The sequence below is a fragment of the Muscardinus avellanarius genome (genome assembly GCF_963383645.1).
Source record: "Muscardinus avellanarius genome assembly, chromosome: 12".
Lineage (NCBI taxonomy): Eukaryota > Metazoa > Chordata > Mammalia > Rodentia > Gliridae > Muscardinus > Muscardinus avellanarius.
In genome coordinates, this window is record NC_137798.1 from 12,929,088 (window position 1) to 12,953,141 (window position 24,054).

Consider the following 24,054-nt stretch of genomic DNA (forward strand, 5'->3'; position numbering starts at 1 on the left):
AGTTCTTTAAGTAAAGCAATAACTACAAGAACATCTGGAGATTCTACAAGTCACATAACAGGTCTCTCAAACTGCAATTTTGTACACATCATTACTATAGAAAATAAAAATGACCAACAAGGAATGAGTTTTCTTTATATCAATTGGATTTCTGAAGAGAAAACAAAACAAAGCACCAGGTATTAACCTGGCAAGTTCCTCTTGGGGATCTATGTCAGGGCTCCTGCCTCCACCAGCTGGCAAAAAAATCCTGAAACTAGCAGATATCATTGGATAAGTTAGTATATTTTTGGTAACAAATTAATGTTGTTTTATGTAACTATCTACTATGACGCTATTTTGTGTTAAGACACACTAAAATATTGATGAAATCCATTAGAAGTCTACAGAAAAAACATTGAACACTTTTTTTGGGCTCAGAATGTTACCTAACAGGCCAAAAATCAAGTTAAAAAGTTTAAATTACCTGATAAATGACATCTTGAAAAAGGACTGGAAAAGTAAGTGCTGCATCTTCTAGCTCATTTAGGCTACAGTGCACTAGTGTTTCATCCTTAAAATAAAAAATTAAAAGAGAAACAAGTGAAACAAGATACTAAAAGAAGCCTAAAATAGTAATTTTATATAGTCATTTTATTGATTTTTTTGTGGTAGTGGGGGTTTAACCAAGAGGCAGTCTACCTCTAAGCTATACCCCAAATCCTGTTTTTAATGTGTGTTTGGTACCAGAGATTGAACCCAGGGATGTTATACACTACAGCTCCATTTTATTTATTTATTAATATTCATTCATTCATTCATTCATTCATTCATTCATTTGCAGTACTGGGGTTCCTGGAAACCCTTCTACCTCCGGGCTAGACTCCCAGACCTATTTTATATATATATATTTTTTATTTGGAAACAGGGTTTCTTAAGCCAGGGCAGCTGGCTTCGACCCTGCGCCATCCTCCTGTCTCCGCCTCAAAGCACGGGGATTACAAGTGTGCGCCACCACGCCCAGTTTATTTTTTATTTTGAAACAGGGTCACACTAAATTGCTGAGGCAGACTTCCAACCTGTGATCCTCCTGTCTCAGCTTCCCAAAGTACTGGGATTATAGGCATGTACCACCATGTTCAGCTAATCTTATGTAGTCATAACCACCAAAAACATTAAAGTATCCATTTAGATGTGAAACTTTACATTTGTAGTGTATTATTATATGGGGTATAGTAATTTAGGATAGATTTTCTAATCTTTATTTTGAAACAGGGTCTCACTAAGTTGCAGAGGGCCTAAGTAGCTGAGGCTGTCCACAAACATGTAATTAAAATTAAACATGAAGGTTCATAGCTATGATTCTACATCTTAACCTGGTGTGTTACTTTTTTTTTTTTTTTTTTTTTCCGGTGGTGGTACTGGGGTTCCTGGAAGCCCTTGTACCTCCGGGCTACACTCCCAGACCTATTTTTACATTTTTATTTGGAAACAGGGTCTCCTAAACCAGCTCGCGCGGCTGGCTTCGAACCCGCGCGATCCTCCTGTCTCTGCCTCCCAAGCGCGGGGATTACAAGCGTGCGCCACCACGCCCGGCATGGTGTGTTACTTTTAACCTAGAGTTAAACTCTGAGGAAACAAAGAGTAAGAGACACTTTTAGATGTGCTTCACTGTCTTTTTTTGGCACTGGGGACTGAACCCAGAATATTCTGCCTCTGAGCTATACACTATCCAACTTTATTTTTTGTTTGAAACAAAATCTTGCTAAGTTACTGAGGCTGGCCTCGAACAAATACAACTATATTATATGCTAATTCAAAAATTAAAAGGATTTTAAAATTTTCTATGAAGAGAACTAAACTATATGTCCAATTATAGGGTACCAGTAAAAATGTAAAGTGAAATATTTTTCTATGTAATAGATATTGCTTTTGCTAATATCATGAAACTAAATGGTGGTAAGTAATGTCAGTATAATATTAAACTGGGATAACAAGAGCGGGACATGGTGGTACACAACTCTAATTCCAGCACTTGAGAGTCTGAGACAGGTGGATTGCAGGTTCCAGGACAGCCTCAGCAAGTAGTGAGACTCTCACTGACCTAGCAAGACCAGTTTCAAAATAAAAATAAAATAGGGCTGGGGGTGTAGCTCGGAAGTAAAATGCTCCAATTTTCAATACCCAGTATAGAGACAGATAAATAGACGAACAGACAGAACAAAAGATGTGAAGTCAGGCATGGTGGTACATGTCTGTGTACTTGGGAAGCTGAGAATGGAGGATCACAGGTTCTCAGCTAACCTCTGCATCTTAGGCCCTCTCCAACTTAGTGAGACCATAAAAAAAAAAAAAAAAGCATCACAAGTGGTGACGCTTGTAATCCCAGTGTTTGGGAGGCTGACAGGAGGATCGCACTTGGGAGACTGAGACAGGAGGATCACACAGGTTCGAAGCCAGCCTCAGCTACTGAGTGAGGCTCACAGCCAACTTAGTGAGATCCTGTTTCCAAATAAAATAAAATATAAAATAGTTCTGGGAGTATAGCCTGGAAGTAGAAAAATCCCTGGGTTCCACCCCCTGCCCCTGAAACACACACACACACACACACACACACACACACACACACACACACACGCTCAGAGGTAGAATGCCTCTGGTTTCAACTCCCAGTACAATAAAGGAAAGAAAAAGAAAGTGAAATATCCAGGTTACAAAGATCCTCTAGTACTGTAAGACTGACTTTTTTTTTTTAAAGACATTAGTGTTGCCAGGCATGGTGGCTCATGCCTGTAATCCCAGTACTTAGAAAGCTGAGACAGGAGGATTGCAGGTTTAAGGAGAGCCTAGGCAACTTAAAGAGACCTGGTTTCAAAATAATAAATAGGGGGTTGCAGATCTGGCTCAGTGGCAGAACGCTTGCCTAGCATGTGCAAAGCCCTGGGTTCGGTCCTCAGCCCTATAAAAAACAATGGAAAATGTACAAAAAAAAACACAAAATAAAAATAAAAAATAGAAGAGGGTTAGGGGTGTAGGTCAAAGGTAGAACACCCCTAGATTCAATCTCCAGTACTACCAAAAAACAAATAAAAAAGCCCTTAGTCTTGCTCTGTTGCCTAGGCTGGTCTCCTGAATTAAACAATAGTCCTGCCTCAGTCTCTACGGCAGCTGCGACTACAGGTACAATCACCACACCCCGTGTCCAGCTCTTAAAATATGATCTAAATATCATTATCAAGGGCACATCAAAGGCTTTAATGGTCGAGATTAAGATTATAACAATTACACAATTAATTTTTTAAAAAAGGCTTTTGGTGTTATATAACATCACAAAAGTAAAAATAAAGGCAAACTGTCTTCCAGTTAACTAAATGAGACTCAAATTATATCTGGTCATTCAAGAAAATGTGAGAGCCTGACAAAAACCAGAGAATCTAAAAATCTAGATAGAGTCAGGCATGGTGGCATGGGTTTATAATCCCAGTACTTGGGAGGCTGAGACAGGAGGATCAGAGGATTGCAGGTTCACAGCCAGCCCCAGCAATTTAGTGAGGCCCTCTGGAACTTAGTGAGACCCTATTTAAAAAGAAAGATAAAATAGGGCTGGGAGTGCAGTTTGAAAGTAGAATGCCCCTGGGTTCAATAGTAAGTAAGTAAAATCTAGGTATGATTTTTGTAAAATGGAATTAAAATTTCTTAGAATATAAAAAAAAAAAAATCATGGGGTTAGTGATATAGCTCAGTGGTAAAGTACTTGCCCAGCATACTTGAGGTCCTGAATTTGATTCAAGGACCATAAAAACAAAACAAAACAAAAAAAAAATCACAACTCTTAGAAAATTGAGGAAAAAAAAACTGGTTTAAATATAAAAATAAGCTGGACGTGGTGGTATACACTTGTAATCCGAGCATTTGGAAGGCTGAGATGGGAAGATTGCGGTTCAAGAATAGCCTCAGCTAATACTTAGAGACACCCTTTACAAACAAGTGAGACCCTATTTCAAAATAAAAAATAGGGTAGGGGTGTAGCTTAGAGGTAGAATGCACCTCCTGAGTTCCATCCCCAGTGCTGCAAAGTAATTAAATAAATGAAAGTTTCAGAAAATGCTTATTCTCGAGAATACTTGGATTCCAATCAAACCAGGGATCACAGCATTAGACTATAAATAAAAATATTCTAGAACACTGAGAATATATTGTATGTATGTATGTATGTATACTGGGGATGGAACCCAGTGGCTTTCTACCTCTGAACTATACTCCCAGACCTTTTTTTCTTTTTTTTTTTTTGGTGGTACTGAGGATGAAACCCGGGGGAATTCTAACTCTGACCTACACCTCCTAGCCCTATTTTTTATTCTTTATTTGGAAAAAGGGTCTCACTAAGTAGTAGCTGAGGCTGTTAGTGAACCACGATCTTCCTATCTCAGCCTCCCAAATGTTGGGATTATAAGCATGTGCCGCCACACCCAGCTTCCCAGAACTATTTTTATACGCCATCATGCCCAGCCTCTATTTTTTTTTTTTTTTTTGGTGGTACTGGGGATTGAACCCAGGGGCACTGTACCTCGAGCTACACCCCTAGTCCTATTTTATTTTTTATTTTGAAACAGGGCCTCACTAAGTTGCTGAAGCTGGCTGCAAACCTGCAATTCCCCAGTCTCAGCCTCCCAAGTACTAGGATTATAGGTGTATGTTACCACACTCAGCCTTTTTGGTGTTTTTAGTGGTATGTGTGTGTGTGCGCATGCACACGCACGCATGTAGCTTGTTTTATTAACAAGGTCTTGCTAAGCTGATGAAGGACACACACACGCCCCTTTGTTCTCTCTTCCTCTCTGCAGATAACATACTTACCAGATCTAAAACTAGGGAGAATTCTGGTGTGCTTCTCGTTTTCAATGGAAGAGCAGGTTTCCTATTTAGTTGTTCTTCTGTCAGTGGTGGAACATGTTTGATGAAATAATAGCTATAAATCAAATTTTAAGAAAATTTCAACATCTCTAGTGTTTGTAAGTATAAAACATATTACTAATTTCATTCCGCTTAAAAACTTTAACTAAAGTACATTTAACCCAAACTTAAAATACATAAATTAGTATCTCCATAACTCAAAAAATTAGTACCTTTAGGTACCACACTCTTCCTAAAATGATTCTTGTTTACTATGGAATCATCTCCTGGTAAGCCATCTTTATGATCATGGTAGCTCCTCTGCCAGGTTAAGTATCTGATAAACTCATCTTGTCCATGTATCTGTTTTGATATTTGGGTTTCAGCCCAGTGCCTTAGGCATGCTAGGCAAGAACTCTACCACTGAGCTATATCCCCAAGCCCTTTTATTTTTTTATTTTGAGACAAGGTTTCAACAAGTTGCTTAGGTTGGCCTTGAACTTGTGATCCTCCTCCTTGGCCTCTCAAGTTGCTGGATTACAGACCTGTGCCACCATGCCCAGCCTAATCAACCCATTTTAGCTTGACAATATCTTAAGTCGAAAGTGCATTCAATACACTGCTACAAAGTACAATGTAGAATATTTGTTCCCTCATCACATGGCTTACAAGGAGCTACAGCTCTGCCTGGCTTCAGGAGAGCTTCCTACTACATACAGGCAGGCCAGGCTAAAAATCAAAATCAAACTCCAAAGTAAGGTTTCTACTGAAACCTTCTACTCCCCCCTGCCCCCCCGATACTGGGGATGGAACCCAGGGGCATTCTACCTTCAGCCCTACTTATTATTATTTTGAAGCAGGGTCTCACTGAGTTGCACAGAACCTCACTAAGTAGCTGAGGCTGGCTGCGAATCATGACCCTCCCAGCCTCAGCCTCCCCAATGTTGGGATGACAAACATGTGCCACACCGTGCCTGGCTTAACCTTTTACTTTTTTGCACTATCACAAAGTGGACAAAATTGATAAGTAAAATATGAAAAATATATTTTTTAATCCAGAGAAATAACTCACGGGTCAAACACTTCCCAGTCTTCTTCATAGGTGGCCTCTGCGTGGGCTGATGAATAACCACTCTCTGGAGTTATTGGTGCTATTTAATAAAGTAAAAAGATAATGTTACTTTACTTAGTCAATGCTTCCCACAAAGCATATATTTTTATTGTCACTATATAAGCTCTTCCTGAGAACCTGTGTATTTTACTTTTTGTGTGTATGTGAGGTACTGGGGATTGAACCCGGGGACATTTTACCTCTGAGCTATACCTCCAGCCTGAATTTATTTTTATTTTGAAAAAGGCTGATGAGGTTTCACTATTTGCTAAGGCTATCCTTGAACCTGTGATCCTCTTGTCTCAGCCTTCTAAGTACTGGGATTAAGGTGTGTGCCACCATGACTGGCTGAAACTGTGTATTTTAGGCTAAAGACAGAAGTAACTTGTTAACATTATTTGAAAATAAATTTAGTAATATACAGATCTAGCTCTATATCCAAAAGGGGAAAGTTATCACTGTAGACAAAATGGAAAACTATACCATGGTTAGTACAATTAAAATTCTTATTAGCTAAGAGACAACTTATTACTTATTAGAAAATAATACTCCATAAAAATTCAATTTCTTCTTCTCTCTTTTTTTTTTTTTTTTTTGCAGGTATGGGGATGGGACCCAGTGGCATTCAACCTCCAAGCTACACCCCTGCCCTATTTTTTATTCTTTATTTTAAAACAGGGTCTCACTAAGTTGTAAGGGGCCTAAGTAGCTGAGGCTGTCTGCCAACCACGATCCTCCTGTCTCAGCCTCCCAAATGCTGGGAATACAAGCGTGTGCCACCACTCCAGGCTTAATGTTTATTTTTATTTTATTTTATTTTTTGGTAGTACTGGGGTTCCTGGAAGCCCTTCTACCTCCGGGCTACACTCCCAGACCTATTTTTTATATTTTCGAAACAGGGTCTCTTACGCCAGCGCGGCTGGCTTCAAACCTGCGTGATCCTCCTGTCTCCGCCTCCCAAGTGCGGGGATTACAAGCGTGCGCCACCACGCCCAGCTTAATGTTTATTTTTAAACAAGGTCTTGCTAAGTTGCTGCAGCTGGCCTCAAACCTATGATCCTCCTGTCTCAGCCTCACAAGTACTGGGATTACAGGCATGCACCATTGCACCCTGCCTGATAAGAGCTTTGGAACTATGATGCTGAGAATTTTCAAAGATAATACTTACTTTAGTGGGAACACAATAAAAATGCTGTAATCCTTATAGAGAAATGGGATGTTGGTAGATGAGTCTTTCAGGACAGAAACTAACCTTTTTTTTGCAATGACAATACTGTTACCTCATCGTAGACAAGTTCAATATAATGTGTATGTTTAGTGAATGACAAGAGATGTTAAGCAGAGTTTATCTGTGAAATTTTATATCTACATAGTTCACTACCACTAAGGTATAGTGGATAATACATCTCCAACCACTTTATTGTTTCAAAATTCCTATTATCCTCAGAGAAAAGGAGTATGTATTGAGTTCCCACATGCTAAGTATTTTTCATATTTCACTGCATTTAGCCTATAAAGCTATATATTTTATTATTTTATTTTAAAACAGGGTGTCACTAAGTTGTAAAGAGCCTCACGAAGGTGCTGAGGCTGGCTGAAATCTTAAATCCTCCTTTATCAGCCTCCTGAGTACCACCACACCTAGTTCTTTTTACTTTTTCTTTTCTTTTCTCTCTCTCTTTTTTTTTTTTTTTTTTTTGCGGGTCTGGGGATATAACTCAGGGGCACTTGACCTCTGAGCCACACCCCCTGCCTTATTTTTTACTAAGTTGTGGGGGGAGCCTCACTAAGTAGCTGAAGCTGTCCTTGAACCGCGATCCTCCGGTCTCAGCCTCCCTAATGCTGGGTTTACAAGTGTGCGCCACGACGCCCAGCTTTATTCTTTATTTTAAAACAGGGACTCACTGAGTTGCAAAGGCGTCACTCGTCACTAAGTATTAGCGGAGGCTGGCCATGAACTGCGATCCTCCTGTCTCATCCTCCCAAATGCTGGGATTACAAACGTGCGCCACCATGCCCGATTTCATATTCATCTCTTAAGATGAATTTGACCTCTATCTATATTCTCATCATCGTCCCAGAGCAACTGCAATGTGCTACCATGTCATTTTGCTCATTTATTTTTAATAGCATTTGTCACACTGCACAGAAATTGTTCCATATATTTGGCTTTTCAATTAGATCATGAATTTTTCACGGTCAAAAAACGTATCTTATTTATCATCAATAGTTCTCATCAAGATGGGCATAGTGGTGTATGCTTGTAATTCCAGCATTTGGGAGACTGAGACAGGGGGATCGCGGTTCGTGGACAGCCACAGATACTACTTAGTGAGGCCCTTTGCAACTCAGTGAGACCCTGTTTCACAAATAAAGAATAAAAAATAAGGCTGGGGATGCATCTCAGAGGTAGAATGCCCCTGGGTTCTATACCCAATAATGCAAAAAGAAAAAGTTCCCATCACAAAAAGTAGGTTCTCATAAATGTAAACTGTATAAATGAATGAATGAGACTTCTGTACTAAGTCTATCTTTTCCCCTCTAGAAACAATTAAAGTTACAGAAATCCCCTCTCCATCTTCACAGTTGTCAGAAAAAACAAAGACGTATTATACAACAGCACAAAAATACATAGCAAATATCAAACAAGACCTTCTACTCGACCATGCATTGGGTTATCTCCTGGGCAAATAGTTAGCATAAAAATACAGGCCAAATGTCCATCAATTTTAAGTCACACTTATAAAAAAATGAACTTCTTGCTCATAGTACTACTGATTTCCTTATTAGATTCAGCATTATTCTTAAATTTTGGACTTGTTCTACCATTCTTAGAGTGAAATAAGCCAAATATGTTGATCCTCATCTGTAATCCCAATACTTGGGAGGCTGAGGAGGATCACAAGTTTGAGGCCAACCTCAACAATTTATCAAGGCCTTTAACTTAATGAGGCCCTGTTTTAAAATAAAAATAAATAGGGATGGGGTATAGCTCAGAGGTAGAATGCTCTAGGATTTAATCTCCAGTACAAACAAATATTCAAGAAATGTAAAAATTAAGTTTGGAGCCAGGCATGGTAGCACACGCTTGTTAATCCCAGCATTCAGGAGGCTGAGACCTGAGGATCGTGGTTCGTGGACAGTCTCAGCTACTTAGGCCCTCTGCAACTCAGTGAAACCCAGTATCAAAATAAAGAATAAAAACTAGAGCAGGGGGTGTAGCATGAAGGTCAAATACCCCTGGATTCCACCCCCAGACACCCGCAAAAAAAAAAAAAAAAAAAAAAAAAAAAAGTTTGGCATGCCTGTAATCTCAGTACATGGAAATCTGAAACAGGTAGATCATAGGTTCTAGGCCAGCCTCAGCAACTTAGTGAAACCTGCTTCAAAAAATATATAAATAAAAAAAAAAACGCTGGGAATATAGCTAGGATGTACACTGCCCCTGGTTTCCCTCTTCATGACGAAGAAAAAAACAAAACAAAATCCTTATCTTGTGTATTTCCACACTTCAATGGCAACTGGCTTAGGTACAACAACTATGTTAGGACTATGTAACTATACCGAGTTAGGCCTTAATGTCTGGGTACAGAGAGAGATCCAGAACAGAAGTCCCTTTTGGGAGGTTGGCCGTCAATTATGTATGAAACAATTTGAAGGTATGAGACTGCCTCTAAAGAATGAACTGAGATTTAAGGGTCTAAGACTAGTGCATATAATTATTTTAATCATTTTGAGGACAAAATTCTATTTCCAATTTTAACTTTTTTTTTTAGCTTCATGGATGAAAAACTTACATATTTGAATCCAAAAGAAAATATGAAATACTGTATTTTTATAAATTATTTATGAAAATGTATAAAACATTTTTGTTCACCTGTGAGGGGTGGGATATCACGATTAACGGTTTCTTCCGATTCTTCTAAACCATTGTTTATCGACGGCCTCACTTGGACTGCTTGATTGGTGTACGCGGCTCCATTTGCTGACGTAGTAGTGCTGGTAGTGATCTCGTCCACTTGTTCCATATCAAGTTGTTTTACTATCTCTTCGGCTTCCACGGCCTGTCCTGGGGAATCTGATCCTGACGTTCCTGAAATCAGGATTCAGTACACTATCATCATTTAAGGACTCAAATACTTAGAATTAACTAAATGCAAGCAGCACTGTACAATTTATTTATTTAGACTAGTAATTCACATAAACAAACATGAGGCTATCACTGTTTAGTAAGTCTTCTACAAACATTTCAAAAGTGAGTAACAAAGACTACTATAAGTTACAGAATTTATTTTTTGTGGTCCTGGGGGTGGAACCCGGGGCTTTCTACCTCTGGGCTATACTCCCAGACCTATTTTATATTTTATTTGGAAACAGGGTCTCATTAAGTTGCTCAGAGCCTCCCTAAGTAGCTGAAGCTGGCCTCAAACTTGTGTGATCTTCTTGTCTCAGCCTCCCAAGTGCTGAAATTACAAGCGTGAGCCACCACGCCCGGCTTACGTTACAGAATATTTATGAAGAAAGTTTTTAAGTTTCAAATAATTTAATTTACAAACACGTATTTATGGCAAAAAAAAATTCCCAATTTAGAACTTTTCTAAAAGAAAAGCAAGTATCATTTATTAAATACACACTATATGCCAGGAATTTTTTATTATATTATTTTTTTTTTGCGGTTCTGGGGATGAAACCCAGGGGCATTTGACCTCCAAGCTATACCCCCAGCCCTTTTTTATTCTTTATTTTGGAACAGGGTCTCACTGAGTTGCACAGGGCCTCACTAAGTAGCTGAGGCTGTCTGTGAACCATGATCCTCCTGTCTCAGCCTCCCAAATGCTGGGATTACAAACGTGTGCCACCACGCCTGGCTGCCAGTACCGGGGATGAAACCTAGGGGTATTCGACCTCCTAGCTATCTGCAAACTATGATCCTCCTGTCTCAACCTCCCAAACACTGAGATTACAAGTGTGCACCACCATGCCCCGCTATTCTTTATTTTTAAAACAAGGTCTCATCAAGTTGCAGAGGGCTGTCTGCAAACCATGATTCTCCTGTCTCAGCCTCCCAAATGCTGGGATTACAAGTGTGCCACCACACCCAGCACCCCAGCCTTATTTTTCTATTCTTTATTATGAAACAAGGTCTCACTAAGTCAAGAAGGGTCTCAATAAATAACTGAGGCTGGCTACAAATATGTGGTCTTCCAGTCTTAGCCTCCAAAGTACTGAGGGATTGCAAGAATATGCCATTATGCCCGGCCAAATATAAGCATTCTAACCATTGTGAGAAGTGTAATTTTTCAGCCAGATAATAGTTATCCAAGAATAAGTAAGTTCCTTTAACCATGAGAACCTTTTTATTAAAAGTTACAAGAATAATTTCTCAATAAAATCCCATCTCATTAACAAATATTAAAGTTGTCCAATTCTTCCACTAAAAATGATTACAACTCTATTTTTCCAGGAATCAATCTTCCTTCCTTTCTTTCTTTCTTTCTTTCTTTCTTTCTTTCTTTCTTTCTTTCTTTCTTTCTTTTTGGTGGTACTGGGGGTAGAACCCAGAGGCTTTCTACTTCTGGGCTATACTCCCAGACCCATTTTATATTTTATTTGGAAACAGGGTCTCACTAAGTTGCTGAGAGCCTAAGTAGCTGAGGCTGGCTTTGAACCTATGTGATCCTCCTGTCTCAGCCTCCCAAGCGCAGGGATTACAAGCGTGCGCCACCACGCCCGGTTCCAGGAATCTTTCAAATTTCATTTTATTTTTACATTTATTTTTGGTACGGAAGATTGAACCTAGGGAATTCTACCTCTGAACTACCCACCCCCCCGCGCCCGATTTTTGTTTTGTTTTAAAATAGAGACTCATGAGCTGCGTGTGGTGGTGCATGCTTGTAATTCCAGCATTTGGGAGGCTGAGACAGGAGGATCTTGGTTCAAGAACAGCCTCAGCTACTTAGTGAGGTCCTTTGCAACTCGGCGAGACCGTTTCGAAATGAAAAAATAGGGCTGATGTTGTAGCTCGAGGTAGAAGGCTCCTGGCAGGTTCCATCTCTGGCACTGCAAAAAATAAAATAAAATAAAGCCGGTGCCTGTAATCCTAGTACTTGGGAGGTTGAGACAGGAAGATCACAGGCTTGAGGCCTTAACAACTTAGTGAGATCCTGTTCAAAATTTAAAAAGTTACCAGGCGTAATGGCAAACACCTATGATCCCAGTACTTGGGAGGCTGAGACAGGAGGATCGCGCAAGGTTTGAAGCCAGCCTCAGCTACTTAGTGAGGCTCTCAGCAGTTTAGTGAGACCCTGTTTCCAAATAAAATGTAAAATAGGTCTATAAATATAGCCCAGAGTTAGAAGGCCCCTGGGTTTCATCCCCAATACCACAAAATAAGAAAACAATGCTAGCCGGGCGTGGTGGGGCACGCTTGTAATCCCCGCACTTGGGAGGCTGAGACAGGAGGATCGCACAGGTTCAAAGGCAGCCTCAGCTACTTAGTGAGGCTCTCAGCAAGTTAGTGAGACCGTTTCCAAATAAGATAGAAAATTGGTCTGGGAGTATAGCCCGGAGGTAGAAAGCCTCTAGGCTCCACCTCCAGTCTCTCTCTCTCTCACACACACACACACACACACACACACACACACACACACACACACACACACGAAAACAATACTATTATTATTATTATTATTATTATTATTATTATTATTATTATTTTGGTATTGGCGAGGGAACCATTCCAGTGGCATTCTATCTCCAAACTACACCCCAGCTCAAATTTTATTCTTTTTTATTTTGAAACAGGGTCTCACTAAGTCGCAGAGGACCTCACTAAGTTGCTGATACTGTCCTTGAACCTGTGATCCTCCTCTGTATCAGCTTCCCAAGTACTGAAATCACAAGCGTGGGCCATCACTATTCACGATCCAAAATTTAAAAATAAAATCCCCCAAATTTTAACCAGGCTTATAGTTTGCTGATCAGCACTTTTGTGATAGTCTCTTCTGCTCCTTTTTCTTACTCTCCAGAGCAACCATTCTAAACCTTTGCTATTCTCTTGAAGACTCTGTCCCCAGGACTACTACTTCAGTAAATGAAAACAATTCCCTTTTCAAATAAAAAAGGTAAGCCGGGCGTGGTGACGCAGTCTTGCGGTAATAGGGATGGAACCCAGGGGCATTCTACCTTTGAGCTATACCCTCATCCCTATTTTTTATTCTCTATTTTGAAAAAAGGTCTCACTAAGTTTTAGAAGGCCTCACTAAGTAGCTGAGGCTGTCCTTGAACCACAATCCTGCCATCTCAGCCTCCTAAGTACTGGGTTTACAAGCATGCACCAGGCCCGGCTGGAACTGTTTATTCATTTTTTGTGTGGTGCTGGAGATGGAACCCAGGAACATTCTACCTCTGAGCTACACCCCCAGCCCTATTTTTTGTCCTTTATTTTGAAACAGGTTCTCAATAAGTTGCAGAGGGTCTCACTAAGTAGCTGAGGCTGGCCGCAAACCTGCAATCCTGTCTCAGCCTCCCAGGTACTGAGATTACAAGCATGTGCCACTATGCCCAGCTTGGAACTATTTTTAATGAAATTAGAAAACAAATATAAGATGCTCGCAAAATAGGCCAGTAAAAATTTTAAAATTCTTTTTTTTTTGGCGGTACTGGGGATGGATCCCAGAGGCATTCTACCTTGGAGCTATACTCCCAGCCCTATTTTTTTATTCTATATTTTTTGAAACAGGGTCTCACTGAGTTGCAAAGGGCCTCACTAAGTAGCTGAAACAGGAGGTCTCAGCCTCCCAAATGCTAGGATTACAAGCATGTGCCACAATGCCCGCCTTAAAAGTCCTTTTAAAAAGCTTGAAAGATCATATATATTTTAAACTCAAATTATAGGTATTACTTAACTATATAAAAATGGTTTGTACTTACCATTTTTATTTGCTGGCGAAAAGAAGTTGAAGACGGGAGAAAATATGGTCCCCAGCAATGTAGTCCTTGGAGGGCTGCCGGAGGAGGGGTTATCTTCTAACTTCCCATTTTGCTTCCCGTGTTGATTTGTCATTTCGTAACTACCAGCTTCTAAAAAAGAAACAAAAAGGTAACACTCTAGAAAAAACTGACTTTCAGAAATGTGTTGCAAATAATTCATCTTAAAAACAACTTTTTGTTCCTGAAACCATTTTATGAAAATGAATTAGCATTAATGTTCAGAAACCCTTAGTAAAGAAATCCTGAGGTAAAACACTTGTAAGTCATGTGATCATCATGGATTTATAATGCTGTTTAAATGCTAACATTTACTGAGTTTTTTTTCAAAGTAGACATATCTAAATAATTATATAGACCAAAAGGCTTCATTCAAATTTAAATTTAGTTTAACAAACTGAAATGTTTTTTTTTTTTTTGATACAGGAGATAAAACTGAACCCAGTGGCATTCTATCTCTGAGCTAGACCCCCAATCTTTTCTAATTTTTGTTTTGAAATAGGGTTTCACTCGGTTGCTGAGGCTGGCCTTACAGGTGTGTGCCACCACACCTAGCTGAAAATTCTTTGTAAGCAAGCAAATGAATTACTAGTATCAAAAACACAAATGTTAAGATTCCAATTTTGTTTACATTTTTGAATGCTGCCTACTTCATAGAACCTTCCTATGTATGTATGTATGTACGTACGTACGTACGTCTTCCTGTTTTCTTTTTTGTTTTGGTACTGGGGACTGATCCTAAGGGCATTCTACATCCAAGCTTCATCCCCACCCCATCCATCCACATCCATCCATCCATTCATATATTTTTGTGGTACTGGGGATTGAACCCAGGGGCATCCTACCTCTGAGCTTTTCCTTTGAAACAGGGTCATGCTAGGTTGTTGAGGCTGTCCTCAAACCTGTGATCCTCCTTTCTCAGCCTCCCAAGTACTGGAATTACAGGTGTGTACCATGATGCCTGGTTTTATCTTTTATTTTGAAACAGCATCTCATTAAGTTGTTGAGGCTGGCCTGTAATGTGTGATTCTCCTGGCTGAGTGTCCCAAGTAGTTGAAATACAGACATGCACCCCACTATGCCCAGCCACCCGATCTATTTCTTTCTTTCTTTTTTTTTTTTTTTTTGCGGGTCTGGAGATAGAACCCAGGGGCATTTGATTTCCGAGCTACACTCCCTGCCCTATTTTTCATTCTTTATTTTGAAAAAGGGTCTCACTAAGTTGCAGAGGGCCTAAGTAGTAGCTAAGGCTGTCCGCGAACTGCGATCCTCCGGTCTCAGCCTCCCGAATGCTCAGATTACAAGCATGTGCCACCACGCCTGGCTTCTTTCCTTTTTTTTTTTGGTAGTATTGGGGGTGGAACTCGGAGGCTTTTCTACCTCCAGGCTATACTCCCAAACCTATTTTATATTTTGTTTGGAAACAGTGTCTCACTAAGCTGCTAAGAGCCTCACTAAGTAGCTGAGGATGGCCATGAACCCGGATCCTGGTCTCTGCCTCCCAGGCGCGGGCAGGGATGACAAGCATGCGCTACCACGCCTGGCTCAACCCTATCTATTTCTAATAAAGGACTGTTAAAATAAATGGAGGCACCAGGGTCCTATGGTGCAGAAGCTGACCACAGTTTCAAAGTTACTCATTAGGACAAGGCAAGAAGATCCTAAATTTGATGCCAGCCTTGGTAATTTTGCAAGACTCTATCACAAAGTAAGAAATACAAAGGATTGAGGACGTAGCTATATGGTAGAGCATTTCAGGGTTCAATCCCTAGTTTAAAATTAATTTAAAAAAAATTAGTTGGCTGTGGTGGCGCATGCTTGTAATCCAAGTACTTGGGACACTGAGACAGGAGGATCACGGGTTCAAAGACAGCCTTGGGAACTTGGCGAGGCCCTGTGCAATTTAGTGTAGTGAGACCTTGTTTCTAAATAAGAAATAAAATCAGGTTGGGGATATAACTTGGAGGTAGAATGCCTCTGGGTTCAATTCTTAGTACCAAAAATAAAACAATTATTATTAGGGCTAGGGAAACAGAGCAGTGACAGGGCACTACCGTAACATGTTGTACACTGCCATGGGTTTGATCGAGAGGCCCACAAAAATAGACAAATAAATAGGTAGATAGCTTATGGAGACAGGTACAACTTGAGATCGATTAAGAAGAATAACTGGTTGTAAGTTTCTTGTAAATAAAAATTTTCCCAAATATTTGGAAAATATAAAATCAAAAAAATTTGGGGGTACTAGAGATTAAACCCAGGGTGTTCTACCACTGAGCTACAAACCCTGCACTGACTGCAACAACTTTAAAGGCCTCCAAATAGCGATACTATAAAGCTAGTTACTCAGCGGGTCATGGCAGCACATGCCTGTAATCCAGTACTTGGAAGGCTGAGAAAGGAGGTTAACTTTAAGAGCAGTGAGACTCTCATTAACTTAGCAAGACCATGTTTCCAAGTAAAAATAAAATAGGGTTGGGGTATAGCTCAGAGGTAGAATGCCCCTGGGTTCAATCCCTAGGTACAATAGATAGCTAGCTAGAGCAAGTAAGCAAGCAAACAAGCAAGCTAGCTAGTTAACTCTGCCTTTACTTAATTCATTAAAGTATATTTAGAAAGTTAAATTTTCATTTACTTCATACTATTTTATATATATATATTTTTTTAATTTATTTATTTATTTTTGGTGGTACTGGGGGGTGGAACCCAGGGGTTTCTACCTCTGGGCTATACTCCCAGACATATTTTATATTTTATTTGGAAACAGGGTCTCACTAAGTTGCTGAGAGTCTCACTAAGTAAGTAGCTGAGGCTGGCTTCGAACCTGTGCGATCCTCCTGTCTCAGCCTCCCAAGCACTGGGATTACAAGCGTGCGCCACCATGCCTGGTCATGCTATTATATTTTGTACAAAACATAAAAATAAAACCAAAATTACTCAAAGTAGATCTTTAAGAACAGGTGAAGAACATGTCAGGTAAAAGCTCTTCGTATACCTAAATAAAACAATATCTAAATATTAACAAACCTCCATTTACTTGACTTTTCCGTCTTACTCGAGATATCTGTTTGTTAGGCTTTTCTCCTGTTCTTGGTGATGATGTGATCAAGTTATTGTCTATATCACGTTCAATTCTACTTCGCTTCGAAGGATTTTCTCTCTCTTCCTTAAGATAAAAAAGGAAAAAACACGCACTGAGCACAATCATATTCTGCCTTATTGGTTATATTTATAAAATGATAAAATATATTTTCCCATTTTTCATATCCTGGAGTAACAAAATAAAATATATATCAGAGTGGTTAAAAAAAAAAAAAAAAACCAGGTAATTTTAACAGCGTTTTCTTTTTCTTTCTTTCTTTTTTTCTTTTTGGTGGTACTGGGGATGGACTCCTTCTAGCTCCGGGCTACACTCCCAGACCTATTTTATATTTTATTTGGAAACAGGGTCTCTTAAGCCAGCGAGGCTGGCTTCGAACCTGCGCCATCCTCCTGTCTCCGCCTCCCAAGTGCAGGGATTAAAAGCGTGCGCCACCAAGCCTGGCTTTTGACAGCTTTTTAAGAGTACTAAGTCAGTTACAGTATATAAATATATTAGATTACAATGTCCCTCCAATTCAGGTCCTTTCTTGAGGCTCCCCTAAATTTTGCATGCTATGGAAATACTGTACAATGTGCTCTGAATTTCCAGCCAATTTCCCCCTTATTTTTAAAACTATTTTAAAGAATAAAGATCATTTCCCAAAGCACTCAGGTAGAAGCCTCCCTAAACTTGCTAGAGCTTACATAATGTCAAAGACAGGGCCTGCCACTGTCACCTCCCCAATACCAGCCTGCTTATTTAAACCAAGTTAACACCAAGAAGTCTCCTTTGTAACAACCTCTCTAACCACTGCCTAATCTGAGGCAGGCTCATTGACACCAGTCTCCACTATTCTTGCTGTATCACGGACTAAAATACTTCTGAGCCGGGCGTGGTGGGCGCGCTTGTAATCCCAGCAGTCGGGAGGCTGAGACCGGAGGAGGGCAGTTGGTGGACAGCCTCAGCTCTTTAGTGAGTCCCTGTTTCAAAATAAAGAAAGAAAAAAAAAAAAAAAAACAGGACAGGGGGTGCAGCTCAGAGGTCGAATAACCCAGACCCGCAAAAAAAAAAAAAACCAAAACAAAACAACACAAAAAAACTTCTGAACTGTAACCCAATCGGTTTTCTTCATTTATGACTCAGGCTTTGCAATATCGGACTGAACCCAAGGCTTCCTGCGTGCTGCTAAGCAGTCCGACAGAGCTACACCCTGCCCTATAGAGTCATCTACTATACAAATCATTACTTACACAAGTAATATTGCCCTATAATTCCTTACTGATCTAATAAGTACCTACAATTGTTTGCTAAGAATTAGATTTTCAAACATACATACTCTATTTTTTTTTTTTTTTTTTTTGCAGTACTGGAGATGGAACCCAGGGGCGTTCTACCTCTGAGTTACACCCCCAGCCCTATTTCTTATTCTTTAGTATGAAACAGGGTCAAACTGAGTTGCAAAGGGCTTAAGGAGTGGACTGAGGCTGTGCATGAACTGCAATCCTCCTTTCTTAGCCTCCCAAGCACTGGGACTACAAGCATGTGCCACCACGCCCAGCATACTCTTTTTTTTTTTTTTTTTTTTTTTGTGGTACAGAGGATGGAACCTGGGAGCTTTCTACCTACAGGCTATCTCTCTAGGCATATTTTATTTGTTTCTTTCTTTCTTTTTTTTTTTGTGGTACTGGGGATGAAACCCAGGGGTTTTCTACCTCCAGGCTACACTCCTAGGCCTATTTTTTTTTAATAGTTTTTTTTTTTTTTTTTTTTTTGGTGGTACTGGGGTTCCTGGAAACCCTTCTACCTCCGGGCTACACTCCCAGACCTATTTTTATACTTTATTATTTGGAAACAGGGTCTCTTAAGCCAGAGAGGCTGGCTTCAAACCTGCACGATCCTCCTTGTAATCCCCTCCTCCCAAGCGCGGGGATTACAAGCGTGCGCCACCACGCCCGGCTATAGTTTTTTATTTGGAAACAGGGTCTCACTAAGTTGCTGAGAGCCTCGCTACTCGCTAAACAGTTGAGGCTGGCTTTGAATTTGCCTGATCCTCCTGTTTCAGCCTCCCAAGTACTGGGATTACAAGCATGCACCACCACACCCAGCCTTATATTTTCTTTGGAAACACAGTGTCACTAAAGTTGCTGAAAGCTTCACTAAATTGCTGAGGTTGGCTTTGAACCCGTGATTGTCTGGTCTCAGTCTCCCAAGTACTGGGATTATAAGTGTGTGCCTCCATCACTGGTTCAAACTCATTAACCCCCCCCCCCCCCGGTACTGGGGGTGAAAACCTGGGGCATTCTGCCTCTGAGCTATACCCCCAGCCCAATTTTTTTATTCTTTAGTTTGAAATAGATTCTCACTGAGTTGCAATGGGCATAAGTATCTGAAGATGTCCACAAACCACGATCCTCGTGTCTCAGCCTCCCAAGTACTGGGATTACAGCGTGTGCCCTATATTCAGCTTACTATGCATTTTCTTTTCTTTTTTGGTAGTACTGGGGTTGGAACTCAGGGGCTTTCTACCTCCAGGCTACACTCCCAGACCTATTTTATACTTTATTTGGAAACAGGGTCAGTAAATTACTTAGAGCCTCACTAAGTAACTGAGGCTGGCTTCAACTGTGTGATCCTCCTGTCTCAGCCTCCCAAGTGCAGCAATTACAAGCGTGCGCCACCACACGGCTGTCTTACTATAAATTTTCTAAAGGCTAAATATTGTTAGATTATTTCTAAAACAAGCATGGTATTATGCATGGCAAAAATTATTTCTTTTTTGGATAAAAATAGAAAAAAGATATTACTGCAAATATAATCAATATAATTTTGTGTGTGTGTGTGTGGTACTTGGGTTCTTGGAAACCCTTCTACTTCCAGGCTATACTCCCAGACCTATTTTATTTTTATTTGGAAACAGGGTCTCTTGCTTCGAACCTGTGCGATCCTCCTGTCGAGACCTCCCAAGCGCAGGGATTATAAGCATGTGCCACCACACCCAGCCCAATCAATATGAAATTTTACTTTTATTCAGCAATTTACATAATTTTAAATAGCTCCAGCAAAACAATCTGGTGTTACAACAAAACGCAAAGCCTCAGTAACCCACAAAAAAACTCTTCAAATTTTTTACCATTTATTATTTTGGTGGCTTTATTTATTTTTATTTTTAATATTTTTGCAGTACTGGGATGGAACCCAGGGGGATTCTACCTCTTAAGCTACATTCCCAGTCCTATTTTTTTTATTCTTTATTTTGAAACAAGGTCTCACTAAATTGCTGAAGGCCTCACTGAAGAGCTGAGGCTGCTGGCAAACTACAATCCTCCTGTCTCAGCCTCCCAAATGCTAGGATTACAAGCGTGTGCCACTATGCCTGGCTCTATTCTGCTGTATTTTAAAATGATGAACAGGAAGTTTCATATCAAACATGGAACTTCCATTACCAGAAAGCATAGGAGTTCTCTTTCTAAGATCCTTCAAGAACAGAAATAATTTAGCAAAGCTTAAACTACACTAAGCTCCAGCTTCCCCTTGAAGTAGCTTCTCAGTATAGCTACTAGAACATAAAAATTACATACATACTTGAAAACTGCATAATACAACACTAAAAATAACAAGGCTTGGGAAAAATAGGTCCTGGAGGGAACAGAAGAGTATGTTATGGCAGATTACTTAATATTCCTTCACTTTGTAACAACGGCACTAATAAAAACAATGACTTAACTTGGACATCCCTGTCAGGCAGCTAAAAGTAACTGGAATGTTACCTTACAGCATAATTAAAGGTACTAAAAACAAGGAAATAAAAACAAGGGCTAATGAGACCTGAGAGATGGAGCTTTAAACCAGTAGGGCTGGTGCTGAGATGGGCACCAAAGGAAAAAAGCAAACTGCCAGGTTGAAAGAGTTCCTATAAGCCAGGCATGGTGGTGCATGCTCAAAATCCCAGAATTTGGGAGGCTGAGACAGGAGGATTGTGGTTTGAAGACATCCTCAGCTACTTAGTGAAACTCTTTGCAAATCAGTGAGATCCTATTTCAAATACAGAAATAAAAATAGGGCTGAGGATATGGCTCAGAGGTAGAATGCCCCTTAGTTCCATCCCAGTACGAGGGGAAAAAAAAGCACCCCCACTGCAGGTTATTGTGTGTGTTTTCTGTTTTTCACTGGGAACTGAACCCATGCCTCTACCTCCAAGCTACACTCCCAACCCCTTTTATATTTTGTTCTGAAGCAAGGTTTTGCTAAGTTTTTTGAAAGTCTTGCTAAATTGCTAAGGCTAGACTTGAAGGTGTGACCCACCTGTCTCCCAAGTACCATGTCCAGCTACCATTTTAATACACATACACACCCTAGTGGTATGTGCTTGTAATGTCAGTGATTTGTCAGGCCCCATAATTTAGTGAGACCTGAGGCAAGAGGATCACAGGTTCACGGTCAGCTTCAGGTACTTAGTAAGACCCTGCTTTAAAACAGGGCTGGGGGGTGTAGCTCAGAGGTAGAATGCCTCTGGGATCCATCCCCAGTACTGCAATAAGTAAATAAATAAGTAAATACATTCATATATACATAAAAATAAAAAAATTAAAAAGGGCTGGCTATATAGCTCAGTAATAAAGTGTCCCTAGGTTTGATCTCCAGCACAGCAAACTGAAGGAATGAATAGAGCTGCTGTCCAAACCAACGACAAGAGGGTTTATGGTCAGAACTGAAATGACAGCAAGTGTTCTGTTCCTGTGAACTTTTGATAGGGGCAACTGCTCTCTCCTACATCGGGACCTCACATGGCCAGGAGTAGAATCAAACTTTAAGTTCCAGATGGATGTGGGCGGGGATAAAGAGGAGAACCCAGAAAGCATCGTTTGCTCTCCCTCCTGCTCTTTTTTTCTGTACTGGGGATTTAACCTAGGAGCGCTGTACTACTGAGCTACACCCCTAATCCTTTTATTTGCAATTTCGAGACTGAGGTGTTTTTTTTTTTTGCGGGTCTGGGAATGGAACCCAGAGGCATTTGACCTCCAAGCTACACCCCCTGCCCCTATTTTTTATTCTTTATTTTGAAAACGGGTCTCACTGAGTTGCGAAGGGCCTCACTAAGTAGCTGAGGCTGTCTGCGAACCGCGATCCTCCAGTCTCAGCCTCCCAAATGCTGGGATTACAAGCGTGTGCCACCACGTCCAGCAAGACTGAGTTTTGATAAATTGCCCAGGTTGGACTTGAAATCTAGTGCCACAAAAATAAAGTCCATGGCTCATATTTATCATATTCATTATTTTACACGTAAATTCATTTTCTTCTCAGGTAAAAAAAGCATTGCTGTCATTTCGATAATTGCCATCAATAAAATATATGAGTATAAGGAATCTAAAACAAACTTGAAATAGAACAAAGTTTGCGTATTTGTATTATCTCATTTCAAGAATCACTGTAAAAATGACATTAGACGCCAGGCTAGATGGCACAAGCCTATAACCCTAGTTCTTGGGAGGCAGAGATAGGAAGATTCAAGTTCAAAGCCATTCTCAGCAACTTAGCAAGGCTCTAGCAACTTACTGAGACCATTTTCAAATTAAAAATAGCTAGGCATGGTGGCACACGCTTGTAATCCCCGCGCTTGGGAGGCAGAGACAAGAGGATCGTGCAGGTTCCAAGCCAGCCTGCTGGCTTAAGAGACCATGTTTCCAAATAAAAAAAAATATAAAATAGGTCTGGGAGTGTAGCCTGGAGGTAGAAGGGTTCCATCCCCAGTACCACCAAATAAATAAATAAATAAATAAATAAATAAATAAGTAAGTAAGTAAGTAAGTAAGTAAGTTCTGGGGGTGTAGCTAGGAGGTAAAATGCCCCTGGGTTAAAATTCCCTACAAAATTGACTGTGTCAGCCATGCACATGGTATATACCTGTAACCTCAACTACAGGGGTGGTAAAGGCAAAAAGATCTAGCCGGGCATGGTAGCGCACACTTGTAATCCCGGTTTGCAGACAGCCTCAGCTACTTAGCGAGGCCCCACGCAACTCAGTGAGACTCTGTTTCAAAAAATATAAAGACCAAATAATAGGGCCGGGGTGTAGCTCGGAGGTAGAATGCCCCTGGGCTCTATCCCCAGTACTGCAAAAAAATGAAAGAAAGAAAAAAAAAAGCAGCCCATGTTCAAGGCCTGTCTCAACAATTTAGTGAAACCCTGCCTCTAAAAAAACAAAAGGGACTGGTGATATAGTAGTGATACAGCACCTAGGTTCAATCTTCAACTGAGGAGGAAGAGGAGAAGGAGAAGGAGAGGAAGAGGGAGGAGGAGGAGAAAGCCAAAATGTAGATATTCCCTTAAAATAGGCTTTATCAATTTCTCACCTAAACATGCCTAAAGCAAACAACCTAATGATCACCTTTTTGTGTGTGCACATCTGAGGTCAAGCCATTACCTTGGGTGTGCTTCCTTTGATGAATTTTTTAATGGAAGACAATAAGCCGGTTTCATTCTTCGGTGGCTTTTCTCCTCCAGAAGGCAGGCCATCGTCGATCTCTGAGTATTTCCTTTTTGCTCTGGCAGTGCGTTGTGTGTGGATTTGATTTGACTGCTGAGAAGCTTTCCGTGTTCTCAGCCTCATGTTTTATGGGTGCCACATGTAAAACTATAAGGGAAAAATAACAAAGGTTATTACATTTCAATCTAATGTACACAGTTTATAAAATAAGATTAATTTAAAAACGTCTAGCTCTCTAAGGGGACTGAAATAAAAAAAAATTAACATTTTAAGTGAAAGACAGTGTGCTTCCTACTTTATATATTATCCCAAATAATGTTCCCAATATCCTCTTAAATATTATATATTATTATCTAACATAAAGAGTAATATCAAAAACTAGACATGGTGGCACACACCTGTAATCCCAGTACTTGGGAGGCTGAGACAGGAGGATCACAGACTTGAGGCTAACATCAGCAATTTAACAAGATCTCTCAGCAACTTAGTGAGATGTTGTTTCAAAGTAAAATATTA

At 40.2% G+C, this 24,054-nt stretch overlaps 1 protein-coding gene across 2 annotated transcripts in view; it reads right to left on the bottom strand.

The window, feature by feature from the left end:
* The window catches only part of CTDSPL2 (CTD small phosphatase like 2), a gene marked incomplete at both ends in the record, with an annotated part of 49,921 nt that extends 26,260 nt beyond the window's left edge, over nt 1-23,661 (bottom strand). Inside the window, 7 exons of one of the 2 annotated variants that reach the window (XM_080706736.1) lie at nt 467-553; nt 4,837-4,948; nt 5,945-6,023; nt 9,861-10,076; nt 13,916-14,062; nt 17,000-17,138; nt 23,476-23,661. In XM_080706736.1, the coding sequence (XP_080562862.1) occupies nt 467-553; nt 4,837-4,948; nt 5,945-6,023; nt 9,861-10,076; nt 13,916-14,062; nt 17,000-17,138; nt 23,476-23,661 (966 nt within the window). Of the gene's footprint in view, nt 1-466; nt 554-4,836; nt 4,949-5,944; nt 6,024-9,860; nt 10,077-13,915; nt 14,066-16,999; nt 17,139-23,475 lie in introns of both variants that reach the window. The other variant, XM_080706735.1, reaches the window with a different exon arrangement.
* Nucleotides 23,662-24,054: the final 393 nt, after the last annotated feature.